The sequence below is a fragment of the Indicator indicator genome, chromosome 22 (genome assembly GCF_027791375.1).
Source record: "Indicator indicator isolate 239-I01 chromosome 22, UM_Iind_1.1, whole genome shotgun sequence".
NCBI classification, from domain to species: Eukaryota; Metazoa; Chordata; class Aves; order Piciformes; family Indicatoridae; genus Indicator; species Indicator indicator.
In genome coordinates, this window is record NC_072031.1 from 7718975 (window position 1) to 7734180 (window position 15206).

At 42.9% G+C, this 15206-nt stretch overlaps 1 protein-coding gene across 1 annotated transcript in view; it reads left to right on the plus strand.

Moving 5' to 3' along the window:
• The first annotated feature begins 2167 nt into the window (after positions 1–2167).
• Positions 2168–15206, plus strand: part of BMERB1 (bMERB domain containing 1) — a 35832-nt gene continuing 22793 nt past the window's right edge. The window contains exon 1 of the mRNA XM_054391266.1: positions 2168–2273. Coding sequence (XP_054247241.1) covers positions 2168–2273 — 106 coding nt within the window. The remainder of the gene's footprint in view (positions 2274–15206) is intronic.

Sequence of the window (15206 nt, forward strand, 5' to 3'; positions counted from 1 at the left end):
GTACTTTAACAGGAAATAAGATTAACCATGACATCAAATATTAAGGAATTCTGGTAACTGCTCCAATACAAAAATATTCTGAAGCAAGACTTGGTGTTCAAACAAATGTTATGGGACAGATTCCTAGAAATCCCACAACCTGTGTTATGCAAGCAGTCAGTTTACATGAACACAGTGCCCCTTCTGTCCTGTCTAGATACGGAGCTGGCTATTGATGCATTTTCAAAAATTTGTGCTTTTTCAAAATAAGCAGATGAAAACTTCCTAGTCAGAGTGAATCACCTTAGATATTCTTTGCTTTACATATGGAAACTCTGTGCATCCAAGTTTTTAGGTAGTAGGTGCTTTTCTCTCATACTAACAAATGCAGAGCTTTAAATACTCGACCATTTCTAGACTCATTCCTCCATCTCCTAAACAATTCACTTGGAATATAATCACCTAAAAACCTTAAAAGGATGGATCGAAGCTAAATAGACTTCAAATGTACCCAAATTTGGCCCTTCTCCCTAATCATCCTGTTTCCCTTAGTCCACTTCTTATCCAGATCCCAGATGGGCTCTTATGCTACTCCCACACTCGTATTCCTCACTTCTACAAGTGAGTCAGTCCAGCCCACCCCAGCAGACAGATGCACTGTCACCCAAACTCAGCTGTGTGGAGTGCTGCCACCAGCTTCTCTGCTTGACTCACAGTTCTGTTTGGGCTCCGTCTCTAGAGGCCAAAGCCAGCAAGGGCAGAGCACTGCAAACAGTAAGAGTTCTTCCAGCATGTCTGCTGCTCAAACCATGTCATATCCTTGGGCAGCACAGCTGACCCAAAAAAAGTGCCCAGAAGACCTCCTAAAACACTGTCCAAGTCATTTTGTTAACTAATTCCATTTCTCAGAAAGAGCAGAGAAATGGTAGCAGAGGTTTTCAGTGTTACCATTTTAAAACCAATGTTAAAGCTGTCCCTCCTCCAACATGTGAAGCACTCCCCCAACAAAATGGTTCATGAGTGTAGCAGCAATGTGCATCAGTCTGATTGTGAAGTACATTTCTGTGTATCAGGGTAGTACTTCTGAAGTGGCAAGACAAAGTTTGTAGGCCAAGGTAGGTGACAAGCTAACAAGCTTTCATGCACTCAGTACATGTTCAGCATTACCAGTACCCCCATGACTCTTCATACATGAAGCAGGGAGTGCTAAACTCTTGGTTTGCTGTCGGGCACTGGGTAACCTGCCTAACTCCTGCTTCCTTGTCTTTACATCAGAAAGGATACTCACAGTAAAGTGCAACGGGGCACTCTCTAATGCATGCTGCTTGGGATTTGTATCCTTACAATGAAGGAAAACATTAATAACAATAGTTAGCACGCTTGTGCTTTCTGCACAATCATTTCCTTCTCTTCTAAACCAATCAAAGCAGCAAAGCTGCATGCTTATGAAAAATACAGTTGTGGGGAAAAAAGTATGGTTATGAGGAATACAAACTCACATCACTCCGTCACTTGTTTGGGTGCTGTCCTCTGGCTCTCGGCAGCACGATGCTGGAATGGGTGTTACTCTGTTCAGTGCAGGACTTTCAGGAAAGCCAAAAAGCTGCGTGCACAGCAACCTGAGACGTGTCAGATTGCCGAAGACAGGAGTGGCTGTGGATTTTACCATTATTCCCCAGCCTCTCAGGCGAGACGATGTACTCAGTGGTGCGCTGGCCATAGAAAGGAGAGTCTTCCAGTGCCCTGGCGGGGAACGTATTTACTGACCCTCCCTTACCCTCGTCGCTTCGGCTATGCGACGTGAGCGCAGGTGCGGGGATGGGCAGAGCCAAAGGCAGCTACCCGGGGGCTGTGCGCTGCACGGCAGCACCCCTGTGGAGCTCAGCCTGCCCATCCAAGCGGGATAGATGGAACCGACCCGCCCCGTAAGGCTCGGCGACCGCGGCGTGTGTGCGGCGCGCACCGACCGCAGCCCCCAGCAGCGGTTTGGGGCGCGCATTGTGCCCCGGCCTCCCCCCGCCCCAGCTCCGCACTGAGCATGTGCGCAGCACCCCTGCCCCCAACACCCACCCGCGGGTCCCCGTTCCGCGTAGCGGAGTGGTGAGCTCCGCGGTGGCTTCGCGGCAGTCGGGCCGCAGCCCTGCCAGCATGGAATGAGCTGCGGAGTCCCGCACCGCCCGGACCGGCCATGGAGCTAAGGAGATCCATCTCGGCCAGCGCGGAGGCCGAGAGACCGATGAGGCGCTACGGGGCAGTGGAGGAGACGGAGTGGAAGGCGGAGGCGCTGGGGAGAAGTGAGTGCGGGGCGCAGGTGCGGGTCGAGGTCCTCCCGGCCTCCTGTCCGGATGCTCCCGCTAGCAGGGCGAATCAACCTTGGGCTTTCGGGGAAGAAGGTTTGTGTAACCATTTTGCCCTGTGAAGCCGTTGCTTCCTGAGGGGGCTGTATCAGAGACAGCTTTTCTCTGTTGAGGGACAGGGAAACAGAGGGCTGGATACCGGTGCGGCTCTGGGCTCTCCAGTGTTGCCTACGGGTTGCAAAGCAATGTGCAGGTGTCCGAGGAGGGGTGACTGGGACGGTGGCAATCCCTCGCTGTTTATTAGGTGGGATTTAATATAAGGCGTTTCATAAACATTGGTAGTCTTAACGTGCTTCACGTTTGGAAGGCACAGATGACAGCCGCGTTATTCCCTCTGTTATTTCTGGGAGAGAGTACAGGAATGCCGCGCTTAGTTCGCTTCTTCAGGGGCTGCACTGCATTTATGAGCTCAACAAATGATGCTGATGCAAAGAGCAGTTAAGATAACGTAATTGCCAGTTCAAGTTATCTATGGGTATTGGTTATTATTATCTCCTTTACGACCTTATATGCCTGTCATCCTCTTCTGATTTTCCTCGTAACCACTGAGGCAAGAAATCTTGAAACGGCTGTAACAAAAACCTTGCTAAGTTTCATCAAATGTTTTATTAGGCCACAGGACAAAAATGCTTTGTGTGTATCTGTGGTGGCACCTTCTTGGCAGATACTGGGGTTGCTGGTTGCTGGTACTCTTGATTCACCATCCATCTTCTGATGTGCGTTGTGGAGTCTCACCTGAATGCTTTTTAACAACCCATAGCAGATTTTAGCAAGCACTTCTCTATGGTTAGACTTTTCAGATACTTCAGTGTTCTGGAATCATGCGTCACCTCTTGCTTCAGTTTTCCATACGTGTGTTGTTGTGTACTACATGCTGATGACAGGGTTGTAACTCTCCCACTGTGTCAGTTGCAGTGTTGGTTTTGTTGCAATGCCTGGCATAGGTTCAGGACTGAGTAACTCCACACTTTCTAAAATGGAATCGAAGGCTGAAATCACCGTAGCTTGTGTTGGTTGACTCAGACGCATGCAGCAGTTTTGCAGGTTCTTTGGCATGGTAGAGACGTGCTTTTCTTCTTCTCATATATTTTATAGAAAAATGCATTAGACCTGGAAAGTAGAGCATTTAGAACTACACAGATCATCCCTGCTGATGCTAGCCTTTGGGATTATGGACTCAGTCAGTGTAGTTCTTTTGCCTATTTTTGGTAATTGATCCTTTAGCTGTATAGTATGTTTTCAGCAGAGTAAGCACTTGTGTGTGTATGTTTCAAGGATATATTGTAAAACAGGATTAAACCCCTACATTCAGGATTGGACATGTCCTTCAAAGTACTGTGTATCATGTGTGAAGTTCATAGAGTTTACTTGTAGCTAAGTGCAAGAAAGGCTTGAGCTCAGCATTCTGTAATTCTAAATCCCAAAGTGCCTTTCCTCTGTAGCTGAAGGTGCTCCATTTTTCACAGAAGTTTTGCTTAGTAAAATAGTCCCCGAGACTCAATAATGCTAATTTATTTCCATGAAACGTGTTCTGCCATCTAACTATATAAAAGGAATTGTGTAAATTCAGAGATGAAAAATGTGTGTTTGGAGGGCAGGAGAAACTATGAGAAATCAGTAGGAGCATCCTTGGATAATTCTGTTAGTTGCTCTACAGGATCAGAAATGAAACACGAATTATCAACATTTTGTCAGTTCATGAAGGGCAAAATATGTAAGAAAATAGTTTTAAAGAATTTGTCATTAAATGAAGGTAAATGATTTCCAATGAGACAAGCTGCTCTTTGCAAAAGCCTAATGATTGCAAACACTAGCAAAATGCAAGAGCTAATCTGTTACTGTAAGAATACCAGCAGTGTTTAAGGATCTTTATATTACTCTGAACCTTTATCAATTAGGGATTTTAGAGGTTTTGTACAGACATGTTTGAGGTTTTGTATGCTGAAAAAATTGGAACAAAATGCTCTCATTTTAAAGTGGTTTAATGGTTTTGTTCATCTTTCGGAGAAAATTGCTCTGAAGCCAGAAAGGGAATCAACAGGCAGCTCTGCCACTGGTCAGTACATGAGGCCAAAGTAAACTTCAGAGTAATGATACTGAAGCCAACAAGCAAGACAGTGACCTGATCTCCCTGGGAAATTACAAAGAAGCTTGACTGACACTTTCTTCATTAAAAACACAAATACAGCCCCAAGGTGATTGATGTCAATGGAAGTTTCCCCACCAATTTCAATAAAAGCAAAACAAGGCTGGTATCTGTGCCTATGTATCCTGGAGCCCTGTTCAGCCCAGTTCTCATGAGACTCCCATGGGAGTGTGTCAGTTCCATGAGGATTCCCCTGGGGATCTGTGTCAGGCTACTCCATGAGTTTGGTCTCTGCCCTCACTAGGCACGTCCTGCAGAGCCTTGGCAAGCAGTGACAAGTATTGGCTCTCTGGAGAGCTGTTTGTACTGGCAGGGGTCATGCGTTTCAGTCTTCTGGTCTCTCAGCAGTGAACCATGAATTGCTATATTGGAGCCCTGATGGCAAGCAGTTGTTCCTCAGGCTGTCCTGTTTCACGGGAGAAGGAGTCGTCCAAGAAACTCAGTTACTCTCCTTAATCCAATCTGTAGTTTCCCTCCTCTAATCTCCTGTCATGGATATCCATACAACCTCCTCTGGGCACTGTGCCTAAGAGGAAACTGAAGTACTGCAGCTTAGCTGACCCTACAACAGAGACATTTCCCTTCAGGCTGATAGTTGTAGCACAGACAGAATGTGTGGGATATGGCAGTGGAGGGCACAGCCATGGAATTTTGAAAGCCAGTAAAATGAGATCCATTTGTCTCTGCTTTGGTAAAGTGTGAAACATCCTGCCATTACCGTTTTTTCCTTTCTCTCTTGCAAAGGTGACAGCCCACCTTTGTCTCAGTGGTATAGATGAAGACTGTCCACCTACCTTCATGTCCTCACCTTTGAGGCCTCCAGGGAGGCAGTCAGCTCAGCCTCCCATATGTGTTTCTTAAAACTGTTTTTCAGTATTAAGATGATGACTGATTCAGTATTGAGGAATTGATGAAACATGAATTGATGAAGCATGAATTGCTTTCCTTGAAGTATGGCTTAAATCCAGTCTTGCTCCAGATGGGAATGTATGTTGGTTTCAGTGGGAGTTCCATGATAGGCAATGTACCTACCATTGTAACTAACTGCACCAATTCCTGTTTACAGCCATCTCAGAAAGCTGGATCTCATGCAGGGCTGTGGTATGTACCTTCCCTAGGCTGAGTTGGGCACAGAAACCCCTTCCTGAGTCTTCCTGACTCCTGGCAGTCTTCCTGAGCCAGACCAAAATAGCTGCTTGTAGATAAAGTTCTAACTCAATGCCACTGAATAAAACTAACAATGAGGGGCTTGGGGTCAGACCTTCAAAGGCAATTTTCCCTTATTTTTTGTGTCTCATTTTGGATCCATTCTCACACAGGGACAGATATTAGGTCATATACACTGCAAACATTGCCACCAGGCTGCATATAGCTGCATATTCTCCCCATTCTCTGAAGGACAAACTGCTGTTGGAAGTGCACAAGGTTGTATTTTCAGTTCATAACATGATGGGAAAAGGTGAAAGGAATGTGCAAAAAACCCAACGGTAACGATATTGTCAGCACTGTGATTTATGAAACCTCACAGATTTATTTTGAAAAATAAAATGCTACTTTAAGCAGTCAGTGTTCCCCTGTCCCTCTGTCCTGCACCTCCCCATGCCCCATGTGAAGGCATTAAAGAACAGACACCAAGAGCTTGGTACTTTTGGTCTAAGCTGTTTATGAATACAGCACAGCAAATTAGGGCCCTGTATCTTCCCTGAAACAAGCAGATGAGCAGGAGTGGAGAACTGGCATATCCATTGCTTTGTCCCTCTTCTTGGCTGCTGGAGAGGCTTGGCAGGTGTGAGTTGGAATGGAGGGATATACAGCAATTTACTGCACATCTACTGAGCCAGGAGGGAGCAGAGAGCACAGCTGGATGTAGAGCCCCTTGGTGGGTGCTCTTCTCAAGCTTAGGGAAAACCAACCTCTGCACCAAAGATGCCTGCCACTCCCTACAAAATCCAGGCCAGGCTGAGACAGCCTGGGCAGTAGTATCCACTTGTAATTCACAAATAAATGAGCTAGATCACAGCATTTTTTGCAAGCAGCACGTACTTGAGTGCTGAAACAATGTCATGCAAGATCAGCTAATTTATCTTATCTGCAGAGATGTATTTATCTGTGTGTGTGAGAATCACTGCCATGAAATAAATGGTGGTACATCTCCTAGAAAGAGGTAGAAAAATGCCACTCTTATTTCAGTTACATCAAGACAGATGAGGTTGCTCATCTCAAACTTGACAGGTAATGTGGTCTAGGGGAGATTGCTTTCACACCTCGCCTAATGCCACTGGCCAGATGTGTGAAAAATCCTGTTGTCAGAGTGTCTGGCAACAAGGAATGTGGTACTGATACCCAGAATAGAGTTTGTTTAAAACTGGAAATAACAGTGGGAAGTCTGGAAAACGTTCTTGCACAATTCAGTTACAGTACTTCGTTAAGTCTGTCATAATTCTCTGCAGACCTAATTATATGGACAGCTTTTCCTTAAATCCCACTCAAAATCACTTAATCCTCCTTTATACACAACAGAAATGGCTGGATGAGATACCACAGGCTATTCTGCAAATGGGCTGTGCTGTTCCTGCAGAGTTTGTGGCTCAGATCAGGCATTAGGCATCCTGGAAACTGAAGTCTGACATGGTCACACCAGTCATGATGATGCCTTTCCAGTGTGTTGTAATTGCTCTGAAAAAAATCTCTCTGTTTTTGAGTCCTTTTCTGGCCCTATCAATATGTCTGACACACCAGTAAAGGCACTCTGTGTTGCTAGATTTTTGTGTCTGATTGTGTGAGCTGGCTACTGAGCAGTCACTTGCAGATCAGCTTCCATCTGAGGGCATGTGCTGTAGTGACCTTATCACAGCCACCAAAAGTAGAAGACAAGTTAAACCTGCTGAATTTAGAATCTGGGCATTTTAAAACTGTCTCAACTCAGAAAGGAAATATCTATGAAAACAGAAGATTTGGTTTCAGCTGCGTGGAGAATCACACATGAATCTGAGTAATGTCTTCGGGGTTTCTTAATTCAATGGGCCTTGAGTTCTAAAAGGACTTTCTAGAAAGGCATTTATTTCAAACTCCCTTTGCTGTTTTCATGATTCCGTTTTCCTCATTTTTATGCATTTGCCCTCTAACAGGCTTAAGAGATGTGCACAACCCTGTTATCACTGACTATCATGGGAACTGGCTGCAGCATGCAAATTGTCTAGCAGTCTTGGAATCAACTTCAAAGTTGCGAGGTTGAGTCCTGTAATTGGAGTGTCAAAGTCCTTAAGGGTTTTCAAGACCCAGCCTGTAAGTGCCATTAGGGTGATTTGTGTTAGTGGACATACTCCTGCGTACCCTGAATTTATGCACATCACATGCACATCCTGCAAATTTCAATCACACACACACAAAATCTGTATTTCTGACTTAACATTATGGCACAGTCAGCTTTTGTGTAATTGTTTATGGGAAAATATTCAAAGGAAGTTATCTTTATCGCATCTTTGCTAAGAAAGGTTCAATTCAATATCAGGTTCTGACTCCTTAGGCATTTATTGCTGCGAGTGCTAACATTCTGTTTCCTGACCTGTAAATATGGGTTGTATTAGCTTTTAAACTGCTGCCAGAGGGGGTACTACTAAGGAAAAGTCCACCCTCTCACCCTAAAATGGACTGGTTAGGGGACTATCTAAGGTATTGTGAGTCATAAGGTCAAAGACATGACATAAACTAGTAGAACTCTAAGTAGCAGAAACAGCCTACATTGTAAATCATAATGATAGTGCTGTAAACCAGAACCAAATCATATACAAATTTACAGCTAGAAATTATTTTAGTTACAGATAATTAGGTAGCAAATTGTCCTATTGTACTGAGTCAGTTCCTTGATAAGCAAACACCCTTAGATCCATCTGGAAGAATATGAAAGCAGAAATGGTGCACTATCCTGAAGAGACAGTGTGATTGGATGAGAGAAATCCTAATCACTTCATACCTGGAGAAAAGGTCTGGAATTTGTGTGGGCAGTGTCTGACTGCAGAGAACACTGCATCTCAAAAAGCTGAATCTTACCATAAAAAGTAAAGCTCCAGATAATGGTCAAATGAATGTTTTCTACTTCCTGAACCCACCCTCCTGCAACTGCAGACAATCGTACAATACCTGAGCTTATTCACGGGTCCTGTCTGGACTTTTTCCTCACAAAGTGAGGCCAGACTATTTAAAGATCCACGTGTTCTTAGTTTAAAACAGCTTTGGTTCCTTTCCTCCAATATTCTATTTGAAAGACTGCTTCAGAATGTTATTGCTCTGGATAGTTACTAGTTTCCAGTATCAGCTTATTCTTTCTCTCCCCTTGGTTTTTACATCAGCCATTATCATGCAACATACACAATTCTTTTCCCTGGGCTTGATCCTTTCCTCTTAGCTAACCAAAATCTCCCATCTTCATGAACAGATTTTGACAACATCAAGTGAGGAGAATGCTGAAATATGAAAGCTAAAGAACAACGCAGGACAAAGAAAATTTATCACCCAATTGCAATATAGCAGCAATTGGATTTTAAGAGTTTGAATAGCACACAAAGTCCTTTGCATCGCATTAGATTTCTGTAAGAATGCCATGCTGGTGCAGATTCACAGGGTCTGTGTTGGTAGAGGAGGCTGAACAACTGCTGAGAGATCAGCTGTTTTTTCAGGGTACCTTTACAACCAAAATGAACTCTATGCACAGAACAGTTTATTAACACTAGAGAGATCTTTTTCCCTGGGGAAGTGTAAGATTAAAGGGTTGCATAATTACCCAGTTAGGAAATTGGACCTGTCAGAAACTGACAAAAGACAAAGCCAAGAATAATTACTGCTTATAAATTTCTCGGGATAACAAACAAGACAATTTAATTGATGCTTTTTTTGAGAGGCAAGATCTTTATAGATGTTATCATTAGGGACTTGTGCTGATGTATGTCTTTAAATAGGGAACATGGGCAGAAAATGGTCCTGAAATTAGAAAGTTTGAACCATCATTTAACCATAAAACTTCTCGTTTGCAAAGTATTGAAGACCAGCCTTAATTAACAACTGTTTTTACTACTTGAATGTCTATTCCTACTTGGGAATATGCAGTTGAACTGGAAAACTCAAAGCAGGATCTAATTCAGGTTCAGTTTTTAAACAGCCTTTCTTCGGTGCCATACTGCTTGATCTACAGAAGTACAGAATAAAACATACAAAGCAACTAAGAATTTCATTTGGATGCTGGGCAGGTACAGACGCAGTCTGATATCAGATGTGAAAGGAATCATTGTGTGCAGTACTTGGAGTATGATACCATAGAAACCAAAAGGATTTTGAGAGTTGGCTGGGTTGGTGATTGATGGGGATCACAATGGGGAAGGTGTGAGTCTTTACCTGTTAGGAAGGGGTGGTTTAGAAAAATTGAAGATTTTGAGAGGAAGGAGTTAATATTCAACACTCTGAATCTGGTGTTTATATTTCAAGAGAAATTTCAGTGAGACCACAGGGTACAAAAGCTTGAAATGGAAAAGAATAGACTGCTGCCAACAGGCTTTTTGCAAAGGTAAATAATGAAAAAGGTCAAAGTTAGAAGAGAAGAACAAGAATGTACAGAGTAAGCAACCAAAAGAATTGAATCTTTTTATAACAGGAGGCTCTTAGATATGGAATAGAGAGTGATTCTGGAAGTGCAGTGGGCAATTGCACACAGGGCTTTTTATATTCTCTGCTTACCTAATTTTAAAATGAGGTCATGGTAGAATGGGAACAAGACACTTCTGAAGTGGAAACTCGGGTTCTAATATGCCTAGACTGTAAATCTAATTGTGATAATTTAGAAGAGTAATTTTTAAAAAAGTATTCATGACCTAGATCCTGATACTATAATCATGCTATTGGACTCAGACCAAAGCTGACTGTTCGAACAGAGCCATCTCCAGCCACATCTGCTGATTTAATATACCTTGGAAGAAAATGATATGGCAGAGAGAATCATAGAATTGTTTTGGTTGGAAAAGACCTCTGAGATCCTTGAGTCCAATCATGACCCAATACCACCATGCCCACTATACCATGTCCCCAAGTGCCGTATCTATGATTTTGAAAACCTCCAGAGATGGGGACTCTACCACTTCCTGGGCAACCAATTCATAGATTCATAGAATGGTTTGGGCTAGAATGGACCCCAAAGATCACCTAGTGTCAACCCTTCAGCCATGGGCAGGGACACCAGGGACCACATTGCTCCAGACCTCATCCAACCTGGCCTTGAACACCTCCAGGAAGGGGGCATCCACAACCTCTGTGGGCAACCTGTTCCAGTGTCTCACCACCCTAACTGTAAGGACTTTCTAATCTCCAGTCTAAATCTGCCCTCCTCCAGCTTTAATTCATTCCCCTTCATCCTATCACTACAAGCCCTTCCCGGCTCTCTTGTAGGTCCTCTTCAGGTACTGGAAGGCCATACAATCTGTGAAAAAACAGCTACCGTCCAAAGGGACAGGAGAAAATGTTTTATTCTCTCCAGTTGCAAAATAAAAACATTTTCACTGCTGCTGATGCTGCAGTAGTGCTTTTCCCAGTGCTTCTAACCATTACTAGCAAATCTTGCTTTCCTCTCACAAATGGCAAGTTTAAAGGTGTGATAGTTCCTTGTGATTATCTTGGAGAGATGTTGTGCTTCTCTACAGGTTGCACCAGAGTGTCTCTCTATAGACATGAAATTCTGATCTCTTGATAGAGAAGCTGCCATTTGAACCACAGATATGAAGGGCTTGCTTTAGTCTACCAGTTCATCTCAGGACATCAGTGATCTTTACACTGCACAACACAGAGCTGTCTGGCCAGTCCTTTGTATTTCAGGTTTACTGGAAGTTCCACACCTCCTCATAAATCAGAAAAAAAACTCTGTCCTTCTTTTCTCCTCCCCCATATAACCATTCAGAAGCAGGGATATTTGGTGACTCTGACATTCCCTGAGTCCTGGCATTTAGTGAGCTTTCAGTGTGCATCTCTGGTTCCTTCCTGCCAAAGGAGTTCCCTAGAATAGCCAGATTTTGCAGCTGCCTGTTGCAATGTTAAGCTGTAAGGGGAATCAGCCATCCCAGGGGTTTACTCTGAGACATGGAACATGCAAAAAAAAACAGCTTTGGGATTTCTAGTTGTTCTGCTGTCTGGCAAAAGTATTGGAAGCCTTGATTCCTAGTTTAAGCCAGTATTTCAGGGCTCCAAGATTACCCCTGTGCACCTGGGAGCTGCACTGTTCAAAGTTCTGCTTTCAGGTTTTTATGGAGAATGTGACATCCCCAGAACTGCAAGACTGCTCTGGATCCTCGTGCATTGACAGGCATTTCCTTTGACTTCATACTCCTGTGGGTGATTGAGGGCCAGTGTCTCAGCCTGAGATCTGCTTCTGAGCAAAAGGAGAGGGAAAGGAGTCTCTACTGAAGCTGCATCGTGTCCATGGCCTGAGCCCAGGCAGGCAAACCAGCAGCAGTGCTGAGATGTCCTCAGCACCATGATATTCCGGTCACTTCCACACTGCTACTAGCCCTTGCCATTATCCTCCTTTCTCCCAGTCTATCCAGTTTTAACGGCATAATGTTGCCTGCCCGTTAGGGAAGCCAGGAACAAAACATATTGCAGCTGTTTGTACTGTGTTTAGCTATTAGCTATATTTATATGGTAATTCCAGCATAAACCATTGAATAAATAGCATTGCACACACATGCCAAATGTAATCATTGTTAGGATTCACAGTAACAGTGTGATGCAGCAGGCTAGATTAGGAATAATGTAGATGTAGGGGAATAATTAGATGTAGGGTTTTTTTTCCTGCAGAGTTTAGTTATTGGCCACTACAGCCTGCTGTAGATGGGTTAAAGCAAAGAGAAAAAGAACCTTGGGGCTTCTGAAGACTTTTGAGGCAACTGCAGGAGGTATAGTAAAAGGCCTGGTTGCAAGACTGGTCCTTCATGCCTCCAGGTGACAAGCTAGTGACAACATACAGGAATCATCTGTTTCTTTTCACATGAACATTTGTTTATCTAGAACATTCTGTAACTATTTTTTCCAATTTTATGCAACTATGTCAGTTTCCACAAAGTGTGCTGGTTTTAAGTTGTATCACCTGGTTCTTTCTTCATCCATCTCTAACCTATGATTCCTATATACTTCTCCTTCAGCTCATCAAGTGATAGTGGTCTTGAAAGTCTTGATTTTGCTATCTGAAATAGCATTAAGAGTATACCATGCTCTATTAGCATTTATTATACTTCCATGGAAAAAGATTAATTTGAGAATTTAACTGAGTTCTTGAGAAAGCCCCAAAAGTGCTGACCCAGATTTGGAACAAAACTTAGCCACTAACAGTATTTTAACAAGTATTACCTTATTATTTGATAGTTTAAGGAAGTGGAAATAGGCCTCAAATGGCTTGGTTTAAATCCATTCCAGAGCAACAGTGACTTAAAATAATCTTCAGCTAAAGCACTGCAATTGAGTATGCTGAGCAGCCAGGTTTGTTGCTGAGTGGTATCCACATTAGAGAAGCTATGTGGCTTAACTGCAATCCTTTAAAGAGCTCGCAGCAGTCACGGACTGAACAGACACAGGGTCTCATCGAAGATGGTTCATTCACATCAGAGATGAAAAAGTTGGCATTAAAAGATGAAAAAAGTCCTGGAGGTCTTCTGTTGCTAAATGACTGAGATGACTCTTCAAGGCTGAATGACTGATAGTTTCTAATGCCAACAGATTCACAAGCAAGGGTAAACAATGCCTTGAAGGCACACCGTGGCCCGGGGCTGACACTGCCCCTGCCACAGACTAGCTGTGTATCTGTAAGGGTAGGTGTCAGAAGGGCTCTTCCTGCAGATTACTTGCAAACTGCTCTAGGTGCTGGTGGACTAGGTTTGGCACCCTTTGTGATACCAACACACCTCACGTCTGGGTTTTACAAAAATGATGATGATCTCCCCAAGTTAGAATTAAACCAGCTAGTGGCTGTAGAGCACAGTGAGTATGCTCACGTGAAGTGACAGCATCAGGATTTTTGCTGATAATTACTTTTTCCTTACAGAATTCCTTACCAGCTTGTCTGGAATTATTGACACCAGGTGTAATGCATACTCCTGGTTCTCATTGTATTACTTCAGGCTTATTTTAACGTTTTCTTTGCACTTACTGATTTGATTGGGTTTTGATTTGTTTTGTTGCTTTTCATCATAGGTGGCTAATGTTCCATTTCTGGCTGGCATAGTGAGGATGAAATGCAATCAGTAAGTTAATAGTTTAACTATAGCAGTCTGCATTTAAATTGAAGCAGAAATATACACAAGTAGCTACAGGTTTACATCTTCAGTCCCTCTCCTTGTATGTAATAGCTTGAGAATTTATTTCTCTATAGTATTATTTTCATACTAGTATATTTTTTGTGCATACAATAGTATTTTCCATGTTTCTTTGTCACTGAAACTTATCCTGGATATTGCAGAGCAGACAAAACAGTTCCGTCCTGTCACTGTGACTAATCTCAGCGTTGTCTCCACTTCTGCTTTATGAACGTTGGCTTATTACCAGAAAGAGCTTAATAACAATGTATGGTAAAAAACAGTTGACTAATGCATGCTTGCTTTAAATAAAATGAAACATTTCTTCTTTCTTTTTATAAGAGATTTCTGTGTGAAAGCACTAAAGGTATCATTCGTCACTGGGACAGAGCTAAAGCTTTATTCAAAGGCTTAATAATGTATTCTTTCCCAAGTGGTTTATACCCCAAGAGCTCAAACCATTTTATGAAAAATAATTAAGTATTCTTCAGCATAGCTGCTGCCAGGTAGGTCAAACACTTATCCACAATATTAGAAGAGAAATTCAGGTTGGTGATTGGTGAGGATCGCAATGGGGAAGTTGTGAGGCTTTACCTGTTAGGAAAGGGTGGTTTAGAAAAATTGAAGATTTGGTGCAAAATGGTGTGGTTCCTTAATAGTGCACAGGTGAACATCAGGAAGTATGAGTGAACTTCAAGAGGTAACACTGGGGCATTTGCAGCTAGAGTTGCAGAGTGGAAATCAGTTAATTTTAAATTTTTCTTTTCCCTTGGAAGATCATGCCTGCCCGTCTCAAACTGGCTCTTAATCACTTCCAGCACCACAGTGTCTCCATACTCAGTTCTCTAAATTCTCACCCTCAAATTTCTTCTCATTTCAATTGCCCAGTCTGTTTTTCTTTCTTCCCCTCTCAAAGTTCCTGTAATCCAGCCCTTGAAAATCCTTCCATTTTGAGATCTCCATGAGAATGAATCACCTTACAGTGTGCTCACAGCACAGGTACTGCTATGAAGATAAACTAAACCACTCCTATCTGTGCATTGTCCTAGTGACATGTCTCAGTTTCCGGAGGAGTTTCGAACCAGTATCGTATGGTTTCTATATCTGTTTCTCTCCACTTTCAATCTTGTGGTGCCTTGCTTACATTTTTGATTCTTTTGAAAACATTGTATAATTTTGGATAGATTTCAGAAATATTTTTGGTAGTTCAAGCACACATTGAGTGGGATGTGGAGAAGAGTCTGTGACTGTTCTGCAAGAAGCCAGACTGGATTACTGCTTGTTAAATTAATTCATTGGTTATCTTTAAGCACATACTCAGGGCTTAAGGCTTGCTCATGATTACCCTCCTGAACTACTGACATCAGTATGAGAGCTGATCTGATCAAGGGGTAACACTGA